The sequence below is a fragment of the Bubalus bubalis genome, chromosome 1, assembly GCF_019923935.1.
Source record: "Bubalus bubalis isolate 160015118507 breed Murrah chromosome 1, NDDB_SH_1, whole genome shotgun sequence".
Classification (NCBI taxonomy): domain Eukaryota; kingdom Metazoa; phylum Chordata; class Mammalia; order Artiodactyla; family Bovidae; genus Bubalus; species Bubalus bubalis.
Genome location: NC_059157.1, coordinates 104354943 through 104376961, shown reverse-complemented (window position 1 = coordinate 104376961; position 22019 = coordinate 104354943). Strand labels below are relative to the sequence as shown.

At 42.2% G+C, this 22019-nt stretch overlaps 1 protein-coding gene across 30 annotated transcripts in view; it reads left to right on the top strand.

Moving 5' to 3' along the window:
* ZBTB20 (zinc finger and BTB domain containing 20) overlaps positions 1–22019 on the top strand; it is an 869399-nt gene that overhangs the window by 822120 nt on the left and 25260 nt on the right. For all 30 annotated transcript variants that reach the window (XM_045166105.1, XM_045166753.1, XM_045161993.1 and 27 more), the window contains one exon: positions 9597–11201. In XM_045166105.1, the coding sequence (XP_045022040.1) occupies positions 9597–11201 (1605 nt within the window). The remainder of the gene's footprint in view (positions 1–9596; positions 11202–22019) is intronic.

Genomic DNA, 22019 nt, shown 5'->3' with positions numbered 1-22019 from the left:
AAAATAGAAATTAATGTTTGTTTCTTACCTCACCATCAATGGGAACTAGGAAAAGAAAGAACTCAGGATGGAGTTCAGTAATCAAAGAAGGCTCCACAGAAAAGAAAAACTTTGAATTGGGTTCTTAAATGGTACCTAAGATTTGTTAAGTAGAGAAAGCATGATAATCTTAGGACTCGGGACAAATGAATGTACTACATCAAGATATCTGCAAATGCAGGAGACCCGAGTTCGGTCCCTGAGTTGGGAAGGTCCCCTGGAGAAGGGAATGGCAACCCACTCCAGTATTCTTGCCTGGAGAGTCCCATGGACAGAGGAGCCTGGCAGGCTACATATAGACCACAGGGTCATAAAGAGTTGGACTCTACTGAACAACTAACACACAGCTTCTTGAATTAATGCAGAGATTTTATCTGGGGAAAAATGAGAAGATAAGATCAAATCAAATTGGTGAAATAAGTCAAGATAATTAAAATGTTACCTATAGCAATAGAAGACTCTTAAACAGCTTATTATCTTTTATCATATAATATGTAAATAATATAATAAAACATTATATAAAAGATACAATCAAGAATATAATAAAAATAAGATTAAAATACAGACCTTACTCCTAATTAGAATAATTACAAATTATACCTTCCACTTCACTTACTTACCAGTGCTTTTCAAGTTTTTAAGTTCTAACAACATTTATTTAGACTCTTCTTCATCTCAGCATGAGCCAAAAAGGAACTTACATCTTATTTTTTCTTAAGGAAATCCTGTGCCTCTTTCTATAATGTATTACCCTAGGTGGGCTGTTGAGATGTAGTTTCTGCTACTTTCTTAAACTGGCCCACATCAAATCACCTCTGTTCTGTCTTAATCAGTTATCCAGCAAAACAAATTTACCTCTTTCCTTGGCTTTTCCTTGTTACTTTGAGAAGCTGTATGCTGTATGTCAGTCATGTCCAACTCTTTGCAACTCCATGGATTGTAGCCCATCAGGCTCCTCTGTCCATGGGATTCTCCAGGCAAGAATCCCACTGGAGTGGGTTGCCATTTCCTTCTCTAAGGGATCTTCCTGACCCAGGGATTGAATCCGGGTCTTCTGCATGTAGAAGGCCTTCATTCCTCAGTAGAACAATCTATCATGGCTCTAGTCCACACTTTCCATACCGAAAAAGTTAATCCATCTCCTGCCAACAAAGAGCTATGCTTAAAAACTGGTTGTCACAATGAAAGCAGCTTATTTTTTTCTAGGGAGACACAAGCAAAGAGAACATTTGAGCATGAATCTGAATGTCTGCTTTGAAAGCAGTCTCAGAACAGTGAGCAGCAGAGGAAGTTTTGTGAATTGAGGAACTCTGTGATTATTTCAGTCAAAAAGCTTTTGTAAAATGACACTATAGGGTTCTGTTTTCTCACTTATCGAAGTTCAGATAAAAGTTTTCCCAAAGTCAAAAAATTAATTTCTTACCTAACTATACTTCATCACCAGTTGATGATATTTTCCAAAGGAGTGCCTCAAGTCACTGCAGTTAAAATTTTGTTTTTCCTCTAAAAAATAAGTATATGATGATGAAGAGATCAAAAGGAGAATAGATTAGTAAGTAAAAAGATGCTGGTTTTTATGTAAACACTTTTTAAGTGTACAGTTTCTCCTAAGCAAAATAAAGGACTTATTAACTATGCATTTGAATATATAGACCCTTCTGTCAAAGCCAAGTTCAAACTGCATACTTTGTGAATTTAAGTAGATCCTTTTGTTCATTTTTTCATCCCACCCACAGATGCAGTATCTCTGTGTTTTCGTTCCTCAGATTTAGTGAACAAAGGAAAAGGTTACAATAGGGCAGCAGCTAAATTTGTAAGGAAAGAGCTTTAGGGGGGGAAAAAATCAAACCCCTAAAGGTGTCTCAAAAGGTTTACAGCATAAGAGGATTTAAAGGCATCAACCTCAGATTTCATTGACTTTTTCCCTTAGTCCCAGCAGGTCCTCCCTCTTCAAGAAGAAGCCATTTCACTACAGCTTTAGAATGAGGGCATAGGTGTCTTTCAGAATGTTGTCTAGAATTACAGTTATCCAATGCCTTTGTTCACAGAGTTAAAACTTAGCTTTCGCCACTTGTACTGTAAGACAGTAAAGGTATTTGAACTTTCAGTCTTTTGCTCCACTGGAATCAGATGCTCAAAGTATGTAAATTCATAAAGAATGTGGCTTGATAATACCCCAAAATGAAGTGTTAACTTATGTTTATAATTGGTCCCATAAAGTTAATATATAATTATTTGTTGATTAATTGTTTGATAATAAACTCACCTCGTAACTAAAAGGATTTAAGTTGGCTTGAAAAAATATTCAATACATTAATAAATAGGAAAATATATTTGTGTATGGCTATAAAAAGAAATCAGAATAGAAGTGAAATAAGGAGTTGAATGAGGGAGAGGATAAATTTTACATAGAAGAGTGTACCATAGGTCCTACATAGTTGCTAAAGTGTGGCCTAATTTTATTTTTACTCTTTCAAGTAAAAATGTAATGTTAATTCATCACAAAACTTTCATTTATTCATTTATGTGCATACATTTATTCATACAACTGTAATGCTGATACTGGTCCCTTCATTGATTTTATAGTTACATAAGTATATGAAATATGCATTTTAAAATAACTTTTTATTTTGTATACAATGTTTATGGAGAAGGACTTGGTGACCCACTCCACTATTCTTGTCTGGAAAATCCCCTGGACAGAGGAGCCTGGCGAGCTACAGTCCATGGGGTCACAAAGAGTCAGACATGACTGAGCAACTAAACAACAAACATACAATTTTTAAAGCTTACTTTCCATTTACAGTTATTACAGAATATTAGCTGTATCCCCCACGTTGTACGATACATCCTGGAGCCTGTCTTACACCCAGTACTTTGTAACTCTCACTTCCTCACACCCTATACCACCTACCCCATGGGTAACCACTAGTTTGTTCTCTGTATCTGCAAGTCAGCTTATTTTCTGTTATATTCACTAGTTTGTTGTATTTTTTATATTCCATATATAAGTGATATCATACAGTATTTTGGAGAAGGAAATGGCAACCCACTCCAGTATTCTTGCCTGGAGAATTCCATGGACAGAGGAGCCTGATGGGCTACGGTCCATGGGGTCGCAGAGAGTCAGACACGACTGAGCGACTATCACTCAGTCACCCATACAGTATTTATTCTTCTCTATCTGACTTATTTTCACTTAGTATAATAGCCTCCAAGTCCATCTATGTTTCTGCAAATGGTGAAATATTGTTCTTTTTATGGCTGAATAGTATTCCATTATATATGTGAAAGTGTTAGTTGCTCAGTTGTGTCCGACTCTGTGTGACCCCATGGACTGTAGCCCACCAGGCTCCTCTGTCCATGGAATTCTCCAAGCAAGAATAGTGGAGTGGGCTGCCATTTCTTTCTCCAGGGATCTTCCTGACCAGGGATCAAACCCAAGTCTCCTGCATCCCAGGCAGATTCTTTACCATTTGAACTACCTGGGAAGCCTGGGTGTGTGTGTATATATATATATATATATATATATGCTTCTTAAGGACCTTTAAATACTTAAAATGTGCTCCAGAATGAATGAAAGTTCATTACATGCATGAATTAATATATGAATGAAAATTCAAGTAATACAAAACATACCTAACCAAAATATTGAGATCATAAATAAAATATCATTAGTAGTTTTAATATTTCCATCAACATGAAATAATAGGCAGTGATTATAAAATTTCATACAGAGTGCTCCCAACTTTTACAGGTTGTATATGGCTCAGATGGTAAAGCATCTGTCTACAATGCAGGAGACCTGGGTTCGATCCCTGGGTTGGAAAGATTCCCTGGAGAAGGAAATGGCAACCCACTCCAGTACTCTTGCCTAGAAAATCCCATGGATGGAGGAGCCTGGTGCAGGCTACTGTCCATGGGGTTGCAAAGAGTCGGACACCACTGAGCAACTTAAAAATATATATATATATAAAATTACTGAAAATATGTTTGAAAGTCAAATTTCTGAAAACTGAAGAATTGATTTCAGTTTTAGGAGAAGAATTCTATTACCAATCATTAAAAAAAAAAAAAAAAAAAAAAACATGGAATAGCTAATGGTTCCTGTAATCCAGGCTATGACAATCTGGAAGACAGGGAAAACCTTCATTGGGAGATAGCTCAAAGCACCCCCTGCTCACCAGGAATGGATAAGCGTATGAGGCATCTGCTTCTCAAATGCTGATGACCTTCCCACAGTTCACCTACAGAGGCAGTGAGAGCAGGGATATGCTAGGTGTGTGAAGCCAGGGGGCTTCCCAGGTGATTCAGGGTAAAGAACCTGAAAGAACCTGCCTGCCAAGCAGCAGACATGGGTTTGATCCCTGGTCAGGAAGATCCCCTGGAAGGAAATGGCAACCCACTCCAGTGTTCTTGCCTGGAAAGTCCCATGGACAGAGGACCTTGGTGGGCTACAGTCCATGGGATAGCAAAAGAGACAGATACAACTTAGTCACTAAACAACAACAGATGGAGCTAGGGTAGAAGAAAGTCTTGCTCTGCCTACTGCTTCCCACTTGCATTAGTGATTTCCTCAGAGCCACCCTGTGGAGATGCCAGGGAGATAGAGAGGGGAGGGACATACAGGACCATCTGCTCTAGATGGTGGAATCTGTGAGCAAGCAACCTCTAACCTCCTGTGGTACAGAGACTCCGCAAGCGTCCACCCCAGGCAAAGAGGTAAAACAGACATGACTGAGGTCAGGCATCTGGCAGGACAATGGATGTAGATTTGGGGAGAAAGGGGCCTTAGTTGCACATGTATCCCAGCTTTCTCCAGTAAAAACTGGATTCTTCCCAATGGGATCAGCTTGGGAAGTAGCGCCAAAATGTGAAAGTTCAACATGATCACTCATCACCTGATAATATGAAAGAGCAACTTGGGTGTGCGATTGAGCACAATCTGGAAAAGGGAGTGATAAGAGGCTGGGTGTGGAGGCCTGGCCACCTGGCCCTGTTTCATGTGCTGACCCACTTAGCACACATGAGCCTGGTGGCCCAGATTGAAAACTCGAGGGCTCTTTGGCCCTGACATTTGACTTCGGTCTGTCAACCAAAATTCATCTTGGTTTTAATTTGAGAGCTCGTGTTTCTTTCCCAGCCACAGAGCCTTCCAATTCCCATCTCTCTCTACAGCATCTCGCCCTTGCACTAGTCTCATTTTATATATCTGGACTGAGAAAGGACTGGATTTCACACCTAATTAAAAGAGATTGTATTGCCTGCTGTTTCCTTTTCTTATTCCTTTTCCCTTGTGCACAGGCAGCTTTTTTATTCTAGTGCTTAGTCCTATCCCTGGACACCCGCCGTTTCAGGGACAGGCAGGAGCTGGGTTCCTACAACATAGACAGCCAAGCCCTCCATCAGCTATTTCACCACAAGCAGAATCCCCCTCCGGTGTTCACTCCTGCCTCGCCTCATCCATACTGTGCTCACCCGCAGAACACAATCACTTAGAGTAAGCGATCACATTCAGGAATAGAATTCCTTGCGTGTTCCAGTGAATGCCACCACAGGCTGACTCTATATTTTTTACTCTAGTGGAAAGAAGATGGGTTACTATTTTAAAACACGCAGAGAACTATTTTTGTCAGTTTTTTTTTTTTTTTTTCCATTTTACCCCATCAGTTCTATGTTCACACCACCATGGGGGATTTTTGGAGGGAATGGGGGGAGGAAGCGTATCGTGGCGTCCCCAGATGCACAAAATCTTTGTAAAGTTGTATGGTTTTGTAGAGTCGAAGGTTGGTGTTTTTTTTTTTTTTTTTTTTGAATAGCCCAAATGCCTATTCACTGCCAATCTAAGAAAGAATGGAGTTAGCATTTTCACACCATTCCTTCCTATACAGTCTCTGAATAACCATCTAATCAAGATTTGTTTTCAATGGGGAACAAATCTTCTACAGTAGAGTATTTCAGATTTATTCCGTTGGAATCTATACATTAATGCCCACTGGATGAAAAGGACCTGTTTCACAAAAGCCTGGACATTGCCTTGCTGTGGCAGAAACTCTTTCCCACTGTATTAGTGTTGAAAATGAAAGAAAGCCTGGGAAAGGACTTGCTTCAGCATTGTGTGCTGGAGGGCCGAGGCATGCTTGAATGGACCGGCAGGGTCCCCCGTCGCATCTGTACACATATCAGCAAAAACCGATTCAGCCTTTCACGGCTGCTCACTGTGGTGCAGGACCAGTGCACTCAGAGATCTTTAAAAATTGTGTCTGCAAAAATCCAACTAGGTTGGTCAGGTCAGGCTATATATGTGTGCAGGTTTTGTCTCTGTGGTTTTTAATGAAGTTGGCAACAGCATTACTGAAAAAATCATAACTCGGATTATTTAGCAGACAATTTTTTGTTATTATTGCTGTACATTTACCTGATTATTTAGACTTGAGTGGATCAGCCCAACAAGCAATTTGAACTCTTTTTCATGAGTTTGTGTGTGTTTGTGTGTGTGTGCCTGTATCTACAAATGTGTGTGACATAATGACAGCTCTTGTTGGTGACCATATCCATCTCTACAGCAAGCTCCATCATCACTTTCCGTGTCTTTATCTTTTCTTCTATGTTCTGAGAATTAGATGGCCCTCAGTCTTTGGGTAATCCAGATTTCATCTGTCAGTGATCCAGTATCGTGATAAAAAGAGCATCAAAGGGACATGGGATCTAATCCCACCTCAGCCACTTACTAGCTCTGGAAAACATTGGGCTAGTCATTTAGATACTTTGAAACCCTCAACTTCCTTTTGCATCAAATAGTAATAATAGGACCTGTCCTGAAAATATATAGGATTGTTATAAGGAGTAAATGAGTTTATACCTGTAAAAGAGTTTGTACACTGTAAAATGCTACATGGTTATTAATTATTATGATAATTGTCATTGAGCTTCTTCCCAGAGTTATCAGAAGGAAGACAATTCTTTGTCATATATGACAACTCAAGTGATATAGCTGTGACTGCTGCTATGAGCAATTGTGTGTTTAAAGAGTGTTTTTACCTGTGTGGAAAAAAATTTTTAATAAATCCATCCTACTCAGAGGCTTAGCCAATTTTAGTGCTTACCATTTTACTTAATAAAATGAAATGAAAGAGACCTTGGTGATGGTAAAATTGTATATAGACACCTCTACATTTTAGTGCCAGAACTCTCTTTTATCTCTTGCATTATTCCATTTATAAGTTTTTAAAAATGTGCTTTATTAGATGACTGAGGCTATGAGACAGCACACTAATTTATGGATAGGTATAGAAGTAGCTGGAGGGTACAGTGGACAGGCCTTATTACACACCTGTATGGCAGACCCGTGGACACCTAAGAACCAGGCGTCATTCAGGGGCAAAGCATGCAATACAGTGAAGCAGGTAAGAGTGTGAACTCTAGACCCAGACTGCTAGGTTCAAATGCCAGCTTGACCACCAACTACCCGTGTGGCCTTGAGTGGTTTCCCAGTTCCTCTGGCCTCAGTTTCCTCATCTGAAATATGGGGATAATAATACTACCGACATTACAGGATTGTTGTGAGGACTCAATGAAACAATGTACATAAAGTAGTTAAAACTTGACACTTTAAAAAAATTGTTCTCATTATTATCACAGGGCACAAGCATGAGGGACTCAGTAAGACATTAGAATATGATCTGCTGACTGATTTCCTAGATTTTCCTTTCTAGGTTTTTTTTTTTTTTTTTTTTTTTTTTTTTTTATCCTTTCTAGGTTTTTGGGGCCTTCCTCTGGTGCTGTGTTTTGTGTTAACAGTTATAAGGGATTCACCTTGATTCCTTAACCTGGCAAGGACAATTTGTTTTATATAAAAGGAAAAATAGAAACAGTCATCTAATGAAATGTTTTAGACACATTAACAGACCTAATAGAAATTCGAAGGAAAGGGAATTCTCTTACGTAAAAATTTGCACAAATCATATCACTCAAAGATAACATAGAGCCTGTAGGCAGCATTTATTAAGTTTAGTGGATTTCTGTGAGGCTGACTGAATGTAAAGTTGGGAGCAAAGGAAATGAATGAGTATATAAGGATGCAATCACAACAGCTGAACTCAGAATGAGGAGATGGATTGTATCAAGTAGAAAAGCTAGTTGAGCTCAGACTTCTCTGAGCAGGTCCTCTTTCCCAAGGCAGAGGAGAAAGAACCTGAGGAGGCGGGCATTCCTGTGTGTGCAGGCCATTACCTCTGGGTTACTTCTAACAAGACACAGGGATCTGGGTCACACCAACAATCCATACCTAGGTCACCTAGTTTTGAAAGCCTACTTACTTGGCCTCCCTCAAGCTAATCATTCAGTTGTAAAGGCAAGAATGGGGAATGACTGAAGAATGACTTGGAGAGAGGGATTCTTAAGAGAATAGGAAAACAATAGGAAAGCCCTCAGCCTAGTATTATAGACACATGTTTTCCTTCTCAATCTGGGATCCAGGTGTTACCAGCCTATCCCTTGTCTGTGCAGCCTTAGGATAGAAGGATGGCAGTAGGTCAGGCTGTCCCGGTGTTCCACGTTGCTGACTGCTGCCTTCCTCCTGGCAACTGTCGGATATATCCCTCTTGCAAGAGCAGAGAGCACCCAATTCCTGAGATAATTGTACATCCCACTCAAGGTTAACCCTACCGTCCTGACCTGCTTACTAACAGTCCTCCCAAGTGCCCAGTTGGAATGAAGAATATGGTCACCTAGTGTATTCCAGTCTCCCAGGTCAACACTGCCATCTTTGACCTTTCTGACGTTTCTTCTTCATTAAGCCTCAGAAAATTCAGACAACCACCATATAACGTACAACACCCTAGAAAGTATTCAAACAGGTCTCACCAAAGAGGATAAGAAAAATGTCGATACAGACAGTGGGCAAGTGCTCCTTTAGCAAGAAGATTGCATTCTAGAGCCTGTCCCTCCACTGGAAAACACTGTGGTAGCTATTTGATGTCTACCTTAGTCTAAGCTGAATTTTCCAAGAATTTTTGCATATGTGGTATGGATTTGTGGAATGTGCCATGTTAATTAATAGGAAGGGAATTAAATATTGTGGTCTATGAATAAAATAAGGAATTTTGATAAATTGAGAAAAATACAAGCTTTCCCAAAGGACCTGGGCTTAGGTCTGTCTAAAGTGGAGGCAGAATTTCCTGAGAACAAGTCTTCATTTGCCTTTTGGTTCTTATTTGCTGAAGCTATAGGAATAGCAGGCAATGACCCATCTGTTTTTTAGACCGCTGTACTTCAGCTGACAACCCTGGCTGCAGGTCTAGGGGATCAATTATGGATTTGGTACCCCAAATAGCTGGGGCCCTGTTGCAACAAAATCCAAGGCCTTGTTACCATAGGACATCATACCCACAGGTCGACCTGAATCAAAGCCTATCCATCTTGCCACAGAGCCTGCTTGTGTCTGCAAAGGGGTGCTGCTAGGAGCCATGAGCATTGCCCACCTGAGACCCAGATGTTAGGGATGCAGCCAGCTCGCTCTGACCCACGCCCTGTGTTGTGTCTGTCTCACCGTGCAGGTGACATCAGTTGCAAGGGGATGACCGAGCGCATTCACAGCATCAACCTTCACAACTTCAGCAATTCCGTGCTCGAGACCCTCAACGAGCAGCGCAACCGTGGCCACTTCTGTGACGTGACGGTGCGCATCCACGGGAGCATGCTGCGCGCACACCGCTGCGTGCTGGCCGCCGGCAGCCCCTTCTTCCAGGACAAGCTGCTGCTGGGCTACAGCGACATCGAGATCCCGTCGGTGGTGTCGGTGCAGTCGGTGCAAAAGCTCATTGACTTCATGTACAGCGGCGTGCTGCGCGTCTCACAGTCGGAAGCCCTGCAGATCCTCACGGCCGCCAGCATCCTGCAGATCAAAACTGTCATCGATGAGTGCACGCGCATCGTGTCGCAGAACGTGGGCGATGTGTTCCCGGGGATCCAGGACTCAGGCCAGGACACGCCACGGGGCACTCCTGAGTCGGGCACCTCCGGCCAGAGCAGCGACACCGAGTCAGGCTACCTGCAGAGCCACCCGCAGCACAGCGTGGACAGGATCTACTCGGCGCTGTACGCCTGCTCCATGCAGAACGGCAGCGGCGAGCGCTCCTTCTACAGCGGCGCAGTAGTCAGCCACCACGAGACTGCGCTCGGCCTGCCCCGCGACCACCACATAGAAGACCCCAGCTGGATCACGCGCATCCACGAGCGCTCGCAGCAGATGGAGCGCTACCTGTCCACCACCCCCGAGACCACGCACTGCCGCAAGCAGCCCCGGCCCGTGCGCATCCAGACCCTGGTGGGCAACATCCATATCAAGCAGGAGATGGAGGACGACTACGACTACTACGGGCAGCAAAGGGTGCAGATCCTGGAGCGCAATGAGTCCGAGGAGTGCACGGAAGACACCGACCAGGCCGAGGGCACCGAGAGTGAGCCCAAGGGTGAAAGCTTCGACTCGGGCGTCAGCTCCTCCATAGGCACCGAGCCCGACTCCGTGGAGCAGCAGTTCGGGCCCGGGGCGGCGCGGGACAGCCAGGCCGAACCCGCCCAACCTGAGCAGGCTGCGGAAGCCCCGGCCGAGGGCGCCCCGCAGCCGCACCAGCTAGAGACCGGTGCCTCCTCCCCCGAAAGAAGCAACGAGGTGGAGGTGGACAACACGGTGATCACTGTCAGCAACAGCTCCGACAAAAGTGTCCTGCAGCAGCCTTCGGTCAACACGTCCATCGGGCAGCCATTGCCAAGTACCCAGCTCTACTTACGCCAGACCGAAACCCTCACCAGCAACTTGAGGATGCCTCTGACCTTAACCAGCAACACGCAGGTCATTGGCACAGCCGGTAACACCTACCTGCCGGCCCTCTTTACTACCCAGCCTGCGGGCAGCGGCCCCAAGCCTTTCCTCTTCAGCCTGCCGCAGCCCCTGGCAGGCCAGCAGACCCAGTTTGTGACAGTGTCCCAGCCCGGCCTGTCGACCTTTACTGCACAGCTGCCAGCGCCACAGCCCCTGGCCCCATCCGCAGGCCACAGCACAGCCAGTGGGCAGGGCGAAAAAAAGCCTTATGAGTGCACTCTCTGCAACAAGACTTTCACCGCCAAACAGAACTACGTCAAGCACATGTTCGTACACACAGGTGAGTGCGGCCCGGCTGGAAGCCTGGCAGCAGGGGGAGAGGCCGAGAGGGCTGGGGGAAGGGAGGGGCAGGACCTGTAGGTGGAAGGGAAAGTAGGAGTCATCTTGCAGATTTTACAGAAAGCCATATTGTAAACCATCTTCTAGAAGCCCCAACTATGCTCCCATCCCACGAACCAAGCATCCTGTCACCAAAATCACAGAAACCCTTTGTGGGAAAGGGCCAGATGAGAAAACCTGATACAGAATTTGCAGGCACAACATCCTTGAAATACATTGAACTTTGAAACATATTTTTGATCCTAGATGTTTAGAACTGGAAAAGTCCTTGGAGATCACATACTCCAGTCACCTCATTTTACAGACCCAAGTCATATAGGCCAGACAGGAATAAGGGTTTTAGCCTGTAGTAAGTTTCATATGAAATTTACTGTTGGTTCATATGAACCAACAGCTTGAAGAGGCCACAGCAAGGCTAATGCCAGTGGAGGCTACACTTATGGTCCCTGAAATGAAGAGGGGTGATAAGCTCACTGTTTTCCAGTGCTAGTTCTCTATTTCCCACATCTAGCGACCACAATCAGTTCTGGGTTCTCCCCTTTAAAAGGCCAGTAGACACTCTGGGGCACACTCAAAGGAGTATGTTTAAGATGGAAAGGGCTGTGAAGCCATGGCATATGAGTCATGTTTGAAGGTGCTAGAGGTGTTTGGCGGTGCGTAGGTTTGAATTGAAAGTGCCTACCGAGCTTTGTCAGCTTGGCAAAATTACTTAACATTTCTATACATCAGTTTCCTTGTCTATATGATGGGGATAATAGAGATAGTAGTGCTGTTTTGAGGATTAAATGAATTAATACATATGAAGAAGTTCCTAAAGCAATCTCCAGCACATAATAAGCACTCTATAAATGGAAGCTATTGTTCACACTATTAGCATTATTTAAATGATTTGAGGGAAGATACATTAAGTTTGTTCTGTTTGTGTTCACATATATAGAAATGCACCAATGATTAGAAGCTATAAAGATAATTTAATTAAATAAAAGAGGAAGTTTAAGCAGAGATGCTCTAAAGATAGGTAGATAACCTTGGGAGTGTGAGTTCCTATAATTAAAGGTGTTCAAGGAGAGAATGGATAATCATTTCATAGTGATTTCTTATAGAGGGGATTCAGTTATTCATCAGGTAAGTAGTTGGGCAAGATAGTGCTTCATCCCTGGAGCCCATGATTCTAGAGCAAAAATTTCCTGATCTCCCAGCCAGTGAGTGCCCTTTCCTAGTTCTACAATGGACCAGACAAAAGTGAGAACTCCACGGATGCTCCTCCATATAAGGGGCTATATATGTGATATGATTTCACATGGCTTCTCTTATACTAAAAGTAACTAACTCAGTGATGATCACCATATTTTAAATTCCTATTATGAGAGTCATAATTCCTATGAGGAATTATATATAATTATATATATAATTATATAATTCCTATTATGAGGAATTATCAACACGATGGACCTGAATTTGAGAAGGCTCCGGGAGTTGGTGAGAGACAAGGAAGCCTGGCCTGCTGCAGTCCATGGGGTCACAAAGAGTCAAACACAACTAAGTGACTGAGCTGAACTGAACTGATTAGGGGAGTCATTCATCTGCTAACCCTCTAGTTCTAGAATATCTCTGTTAAATGACAAATAAATTGTCAGGGGAAGTTACATACTTGAATTACAATACATGAAAATAAGTTAGTTCCTCAAAGCAACCTTGTTTCTCAGATCAGCCAGCAGGACTAGCTAGGGGATAGGACATAAAGCAGATCAATTTAAATTGGGGAATAGAAGGGAAGGACTGCAACAGACATACCAACATGGAAGTGAACAACGGAAACAGAGCATTCCTTAAGACGAAACTTTCCTTCTGTGCAGTTCAACTTAAGTCAGAACAATATGTAAATATCTATGTATGTGCCCTTGTGTGAATCAGTTCTTAAAGATGACAGTTTTCACACCTCTAAAAAACATACTGACTACTACTGCATTTAGGGAAAAAACCAGTAAGTCACTGTATTTACTTAGGGTAAATGTGAATATCTAATAACCTGAGGTCAATCGAGGACCTTTTCCATGTGGTATGGTATCATCATTATTTAGTAAATTAATCAGTAGTAATATTTTTATTTATATGGCAATTTATGATTTATAGGGTATTGTCCCATAGTTTATGTCCTTTCCTCCTCTGAGTACCTACCTTGTAAATCCATCAAATTAAGGATTAAGGAGGGGAAAAGCGACCATTTGTGGAGATGTATTCTTAACCAAAGTTGACGTCTCTGGTCTTGGATCCATGAATGTGTCTACCCTCCCCATCTTTGCATCTCTTCCAGTAGACCCAGCAGATATAAGTTTACATACTCTATTAGATCACATGTCAAAATAAGGCTTTAAATCTGGAGCATAAAATTTTTGGTGTACTACAGAAAATTGTCTCTTTGGTGTATGAACATATTTATTCAATTTTACCAAAGGATTCTGTGGTTAACCCAAATAACTTGATTTGCCCATAAGAAAACCAGCAATGGATTTGCAAATTTAGACATCATAGATACAAAGGCTACAAGTAAAGTCATTTTATAAATCTGAGTTATGCTCAAAGGTTGGCCTTCAGATCTCTGGGAAACTATGAAATTCCTCATAATTTATAAAGGTCTTTGTAATGGTGTGTGTAACCTGACCACATCCAGGAACAATAAATAATGTACATCTATCACTTGAGTACCTTATCTAAAAGAATCAACATTTCCATTTCACCCCCAAATCATTTGGCAGTGGCAGTTTGGAATGGTCAGCTCTCTATCAATACTTGTCTAAGTGAAGAAATCTATAACCTAACAAAGTTTAGGAACAATTGGTCTCAGTTTTCAAAAGGCAAGACAGCTTGAACATATGGAAGTAATTCAGGACCTGGATTCACTGTGGCTGACATTTCAAAACAAAATTCTCTCCAATGTCTTGAGAAAACATCAAAAAAGTGGAGCCTCACAACTTTACAGGAGCCCAGTGGAAATGATAAAAATCCACAGCAAAGAGTCCAAATGTTAGTGTAAAATAAGATTCTAGAAAGTCTTGGGTATACTGGAAGAGTAGAGATGGATTCTGTTTCCTACCTTTAATCTAACCAAAAAGAATCTTACTAGGAAAGAGTAGCTTTACAGAGTTAAAAGGAAAAAAACTTAGGTTCTCAGCATCACAGCCACTATGCATGGTAACCAGCTTTGCAGTTTAGCAACTGCAACTTTTAATGAATATGATACTTGCTTTCAAGGACTGGGGGCTTCCCTGGTGGCTCAGTCGGTAAAGAATCCACCTGCAGGGCAGGAGACCTGGGTTCGATCCCTGGGTTGGGAAGATCCACTGGAGAAGGGAATAGCTACCCACTCCAGTATTATGGCCTGGAGAATTCCATAGACTGTATAGTCTATGGGGTCGCAAACAGTCAGACACAACTGAACAGCTTTCACACTTATAACGATCGGAGAGACTCAGTTCTGAGATCTGAATTCCAAATACAGTTCTGTGTAAGTCTATGTTAATGATCCACATAGTCATTAAAAGGACATGTTTGTGACAAATAAGTAGTCCATCATGTTGACCTTGGAGCTAACCTCTACCTTAGAGCACCAAGGGAGCACTGGTTGTAGAGCATATTTCCTGATGATTATAACACTGATATTTAGAGTAGGGACATAAGTCAAAGATGACTGTGCTGGAATTAGATTATCTGGGTTCAGTTTTGGTTCCTCTAATTGTGACCATACACAAGTCACTTAATTTCATTACCCTCAGTTTCTTTGAGCTTCAAGTGGAAACAATAATTTTCCTGCCTTTTGAGCTACTGTAAAGGTATTATGCATGTGAGAGCTCTGCATAAAAGGTAAAGTACTACTTAATGCTTTCTTTAAAATCCTCATTACTTTAGCCTCCTCCTCCAAGAGACATTGAGTTTCTTTGCTCTGTCTCCAATCTCTGAGTAATAACTGTCAACATGTTTCCTTCCTCATTGGAATGCAAATGCCAAAGCAATGTGATACCCCTTGGGTTTCCCTTGAACTTCCTACATGGCATGAATTTTTTTTTTTCATTCCTTAAAGATTTTTTAAAGAAAATCTCTCACTAAACCACTCTATCTACTGCCAAACAAACCACGAAAGGACTTCATCTCTTCTAGGAATTTCTCAAGTTTGCTTTACTGAAGTTTCATAAATGTTGTGGGGCAGGAAAACAAGAGTTAAGGACACATTTAAAAACAAGAGAATTAGAGAAAAGGCAAAGATAACACAAACCATCCTCTCATGGAACAAAGCAGGACTCCTCTGTGCCCTCTCCCAAGAGAAAAAGCAAAAAAAGGCATGGGACGGAAGGGAAAGACAGAGGACACAGGAGGATAAGCCTGGGGTGAATGTGGGCAGAGAAGGCACGCAATAGGGAAAATTCAAAGATAACGTGGGAACAGTGCTTCTCAAGCTGTGGTCCCCACAACAGCAACATGTGCATCCTCGAGTCCAGCCCAGATCTGAATGGGAACCCAGTGACCTACGTCTTAACAAGCCCTGATCCACACTGAGTTGTGAATCACTTCCCTAGACGGCCTGGGTGATTAGGAGGAGGATGGCTTCAGGTTGTTTTTGTTATATAACACTGTTCCCCAAAATTCCACTCACAAAAACCTACGTGTTTAAAAAAGTAAATCAGAGTAGTGAACAACAGCTTGATTTTATAGTGATAAATTATGTTAATGGAAGCAAATATCTTGCATATTCAAGGTTCCATGGCAAATGTACTCCTTTGGGCACTTAATTTTATAACAATAACTTAACTTATAGCAATAACTTAACTTATAATAATGACTTATTATAGCTGTGCTGTGCTTAGTCATTCAGTCATGCGTGACTCTTTGCAACCCCATGGACTGTAGCCCACCAGGCTCCTCTGTCCATGAGGATTCTCCAGGCAAGAATACTGGAGTGGGTTGCCATGCCCTCCTCCAGGGGATCTTCCCAACCCAGGGATCAAACCCAGGTCTCCTGCATTGCAGGCAGATTCTTTACCATCTGAGCCACCAGGGAAGTCCAGGAATACTGGAGTGGGTAGCCTATCCCTTCTCCAGGGGATCTTCCTGACCAAGAAACTGAACTGGGGTCTCCTGCATTTTAGGTGGATTCTTTACCAACTTAGCCACCTGGGAAGCCCTATATTATCATTATGTGAGTGTTTTTATGCTTTCCCATTAGAATGTAAACTTTATGAAAGCAGAAACAATTTTATATATAATTATATGATAGTGGAGTCACACAGTCGTGTCCGACTCTTTGCGACCCCATGGACTGTAGCCCATCAGGCTCCTAGGTCCATGGGACTTTCCAGGCATGAATACTGGAGTGGGTTGCCATTTCCTTCTCCAGGGGATCTTCCCAACCCAGGGATCGAATCCGGGTCTCCCGCATTGTAGACAGACGTTTTACCATCTGAGCTATCAGGGAAGCCCAATTATATGATATATATCATATATATCTTACGCTTCAATATACCCAACATAATACCTTCCACATGGTAAACATTCAGAAAATATTTGATCAACGAATGAACTGAATTCTTCTCTAATGATATCTAATCACTTTCAAAAGGGAAAAAAAATTTTTTTCTACAGAGTTGTTTTATTTATTTTAGGATGTAGCTCCATAGAAACAATGCAAATATACTTTGTACATTTATATAAGTACTATCCAATGATCAGAACAAATTTCAGATACCACATTCTGTTTGCTGTACCTTGCTCTATACAACAAAATTGCATACAGAATTACAAGGCTGACTAAGATGGCATTCAGGGTATTTCTTTGTCACCAGGTATAAGGTTGCCAGACTTAGAAAACAAAGATGCCCAGATGAATTTTTGGATAAACAACAAATATTTTTTTTAGTCTAAGTATACCCCTTCACTATTTGTGATGTACTTACACTAAAAAAGTGTGTGTTGTTTGTCTGAAATCTAGATTTAACTGTATTTTACCTGGCAGTGCTGTCCAGGTGGAACTTTCTTTTAAGAGCCAGTGTTAGGACTTCTGCTTTAAAATCCATAGATGGTACAGACTAGCATATGTATTTGCTTAACAAATATTGGTTGAGTGAATGACTGAATGTTCAAATTTATAAGTATACTTTCCAGGAGAATTTAATTTGGGGAACCTATTCATAAATTCATTATTTTCTTACCAAGACTTAAATTTCTTTTTCTTCTCTTCTTTTTCTACATACAAAGACTATATTGTACCTGTGTTCCCACTTGTGTTTTCTTTACCAACAAGTGGTAGACATGTGGACCTTTTCTGAGTCAGAGTATCAACAGTCCACTCAGCGGTCACTAATGCCCATTAGTGTTCTCTGCAGAATTGATCATTTTTTCTGTTACTTTGAGATGCTCAGCTATTTTGGCCTTGAATTTTACAAAAATAGATATAGCGATGATAGTAACGTAACAATGGTATCCATAGAGTAATAACAGTGCGATCAAGAGCATGATGTTATAATCCTCATATAGAACTTGGGCTACTAATTACATCAAGCCAGTGGAGTAACAAACAAATGTAAGGTTTGAAGTGAGAAAGCCTTGATTTTACCAGTTTCTGAGTGACTTTAGGTAAATTCTATAATCAATCTGAGCCTCATTTTCTTGTCATGTAAGATACAGATCTTAACAGTACTTAGTACTGAAGGATAGAGGAAAAGGTTCTACCCGCTCACAAAGTTGTAAGAAAAGTCAAGTAATGTGGACGAAGGTCCCTGACATCTTTAAAAGTCTTCTTGACATCAAAATTTGTACTTGTCACTAAAGCCACAGAGGTCTCATAAATGCAGTGCGTCCCCAGTAGGCAGTTCCACCCCTTCCCAGACAGCCTCACTGTCCAAGCTGGCACCAGGACTGCACCCTCTAACCCCAGACTGGGAGAAAGGCTGGTAGGTGGTCTTGAACGTCCCCCTCCAACTAGACCTCTCTGGTGGAAAGCAGATTCTTCAGCCAGTGAAGGCTCCGCATGACTCCATCTGAGCACCTTCCATTCTTGTCACTGGACCTTTCCCCCTTTCTGTTCCAATCTTAATTGTCCCCATTCAGAGGACTTGCAATTTCCAAGACCCCTTCTGCTTTCCTCAGCAGTAGCCACCTCCCCCTGCGCCTACTCTTCCCTCCCTGCCCTCTGCCCCCTCGGCAAACACCACGTTTTCTGTACACTGCCCCACACTGTACTCACCTGAAGGAAGGTGTATGCTAGAGCAGATGAGAGAGGCCGAGAGAATGTGAGAACTAGATGGGAACAGTATTTCAAAAAAGTGTCCTGTAACAGCAGTCACTGTCCTCTTTGCAGCCTAGGAAAAGCCTGATTAGAATGAAAAAGAATCCACAGAATAAATGGATTCTTGCTGAGCCCCCAATTCAGAGGTCACTCTTCAGAACTGGAGTGCCTCAGCCTCAAATTTTAGGCAGACCTTCTGCAGCCTCTAACCTGAATATATCTTTCTTCCTCTCTTTTTTTCTCACTGTCAGTCATGGTAGAGTAAGTGTCAGTCCCAGTCCACAAGGAGGAGTTGAAAAGTGATGCTTTAGGGAGCAGGCATCCGAAACTGGAGAAAAATATATGCATTCACTACTCCTCCCTTCTCACACATACACACACACGGAATCATAAAGGACACTGCCTCCGCTTCTGTTCCACCACTTGCTGTCTGGTTTTTCAGCCTCCAGAGTACAGTTGCTGCCTGCTAAGAATCCTCTGTCTCTTTGCTGGCGTTTGTTTCATGGTGCCACTTCTTTCCATTAGCATATGTAGCTGAGACTAGACTAGACCCTTAACTCTGAATTGCATAGCTACAGTATAATCACTTGCTTTATTGATTATCTGAAACAGTTTTTTGCAAAATCCTAAGTAGGCTTCCTCATGCCATGCAAGTCATTTTTCAGTTGATTTCATTTATTACCAGTTCCTTTGTGCTGAAAGGAACAGTTGAATTTTTCTTGAAATGATCACATACTCTGTGCAAAAGTGCTTTATTGCTTTAATTTTCAAAATAGTTTCACAAGACAGGTGCTTACTGTATTACTCTCAAGTTATAGATAAGGAAACTGAGGCTTACAGGAGTGAAGTAACATGCCCAGGTCATTCAGCCAAGGAAATGGAATTCATATCTGACTCCGGCATCTGTATGGTCCCAAAATGGATCATTTTAAAGTACAGGGGCTTATATGAGCTTCCTCATCCTGTGTCTAATCCCAGTGTCTGCCTGGTACTCTGTATCCCTTTCTAACCTATCAGACTTGCTGTTCCTGGCCACAGGCTTGGACCCAGAAAGCCATCTGCTACCACTCATCTTAATTTCATTTCTCCATATTGAGAGCACCAAGCAACACCAGCCACGTCCACTTCATGTATAATGTTGAAAGCCGTTTGGGGTTCGCTCTAAGTAATATGCAGGAAAATAATGGGAAAGAATCACTCATTTCTAGTGAGTGATACTGTTTCAAATCAAAACATAAAGAAATGAGTTGTTCACACCTGACTAATGTGAAAATGCACCCTGTTTAGTAGTCAGGCAGTCCCTGGAATGCCAATGCTCTGCCAGTGAGGCACCCGAATAATTTCAGAGCACCTTCCTGTATGGAGCTCCCAAGTGCTTTGCAAACATTTTTCCTCCTTAACTACCACACCATTTTTTCTGTGGCAGAATACATTGTCCTATTTAAAATGTGGGATTGCTGACGCCTTGAGTGACTTAAGCAAGTTGCCCTCAGGTCACGCATTGACAAGACCTGGACCAGAGTCCTCTGGGGCGTGGGCCATGGTGGACAGAAGGCCACTAAACCTGCAAAGGAATGTGGCAAGTGCTTGGTCCAACTCCTCACTTACAGAAGGGGAACAAACCCACAGCGATGAAAACACTTAGAAAACCCAGGGTGACACGGATAATTAATGGCCAGACCTCGGTGCTAGGTGCACAGGTGCATATATAAACGACATGCATATATAAGCTATGGAGGGAGAGACGACACCTGTGAAGAACCAATGGATAGATTAGAAAGGTGCGAAAGTAAAAAGCCATCATCGCTGACCTTGTCTAGAGGGAAAAATACGCTATAAGAAGGTGAAAGTTTGAAACAGCAGGATAATTTTTAACACAGACCGAGTTTCAACTTCCTAGCAGCCAAAATACCATCTGGAACTTTAAGAAGGCACACTTCCCATTAAAGGTGACAGGTGGACATATTTTAAAAGATAGTTGGCCGGCCTGTCACAGCCTCTAGAAAGTGCACTGAAAGCCTGAGGATGGCAAAGACCAGCTTGAGTTCCAAGCATGTTTACGGCTGACAGAAATGTTCCAGCTAAAAATAACATGCATGACTGTTTCTCTTACGGAATCTCTTATTTCAAAAAAATGTACCTATATAAACACCATGCAGGGATTGAACCTTCATGTAGGAACAAGGCTTCTAAATTCTCCCATTGTAGCCTAAAAGTGAAACTCTTCTATCCCTGTGAGCCTATGGCTCATGTTGTTTCATCCGTGAAGATGAAGGGAAAGGAAGACTGGAAGACAGCAGAGCGGAGAGAAAGCCAGGCCAAAAAGGTTGTGATTAACTAAAGGAAAAAGTTCAAAGTTCAATGAAATTGGTTTAGAAATTTGTGGAGTTATAATTGAACCAAACAGCCATTTCTTAGGATCGTGTGCTTCGAAATATATCTTTTTCTGTTTACAAACACATCAAAAAAGCTTTCCAGTGAGATAAAGTTTCATAAAGCATATCATGAACAGAAAGCACTAACCCTGAGCTTGGCACACAGTCAGCATGTATGTGATTGTGCTCCTCACCATCATCACTAGGACACACCAAACCTCATCTGTTTCATGATGGAGGAAAACGGCAAGACTGTCAAGGCACATATTTTAAGTGGAAGTTAACTCAAATTCAAGATTTCCTACCCTGATGCCTTGTTCAGATGTTGAAATATGACCAAAGAGTTTCAGAGGCTTCCGGCTTTTGGCTGGGTTATGGAAATCGCTTCCCAGGTGGCGCTAGTGGTAAAGAACCTGCCTGCTAATGCGGGAGACATAAGAGACGTGGGTTCGATCCCCGGATTGGGACGATTCCCTGGAGGAGGGCATGGCAACCCACCCCAGTATTCTTGCCTGGAGAATCCCATAGACAGAGAAGCCTGGTGGGCTACAGTCCATAGGGTTGCAAAGAATTGGACATGACTGAAGCGACTTAGCACACATGCATGGAAATGTCAACCCACACCAGTGTTTGGACGCGACTTAGTGGCTAAACAGCAAACAACATGGGAGGGTACATGGACAGGCTTTCCGTGTTGGCTGCCTGCCTTGGGCAGTCAGTGGTGAGGTGGGAACGATGGAAACACCATAATGCAGTTCATCTCACCCTCCAAGAGCAGAGATGAGGGCACACAGCACCAACAAAACCAAGTCTCTATTTATCCAAAGAGATGGTACAGGCCCATGGACATTACTTATAGAAGACTATTTCAGGTGGTCATTCAGTGACAATATTCTTATATACGTCACAGCTTTTAGCAAGTTTGATCATTTGGTTTCTAAGCCAAGAGCAAACCAAAGCAGTAAACTGAGGAGAAAGAAGGGTTTCAGCCAACACACTGAGAGCAAAGAAAGAGAAAACTATTTTTAAAATTGACCCAAGAGTTCAAAAAAAGGCGTATGGAACCATTTAATGGTGGAGGAGGGATGGATAGTCTTATAATAAGAAC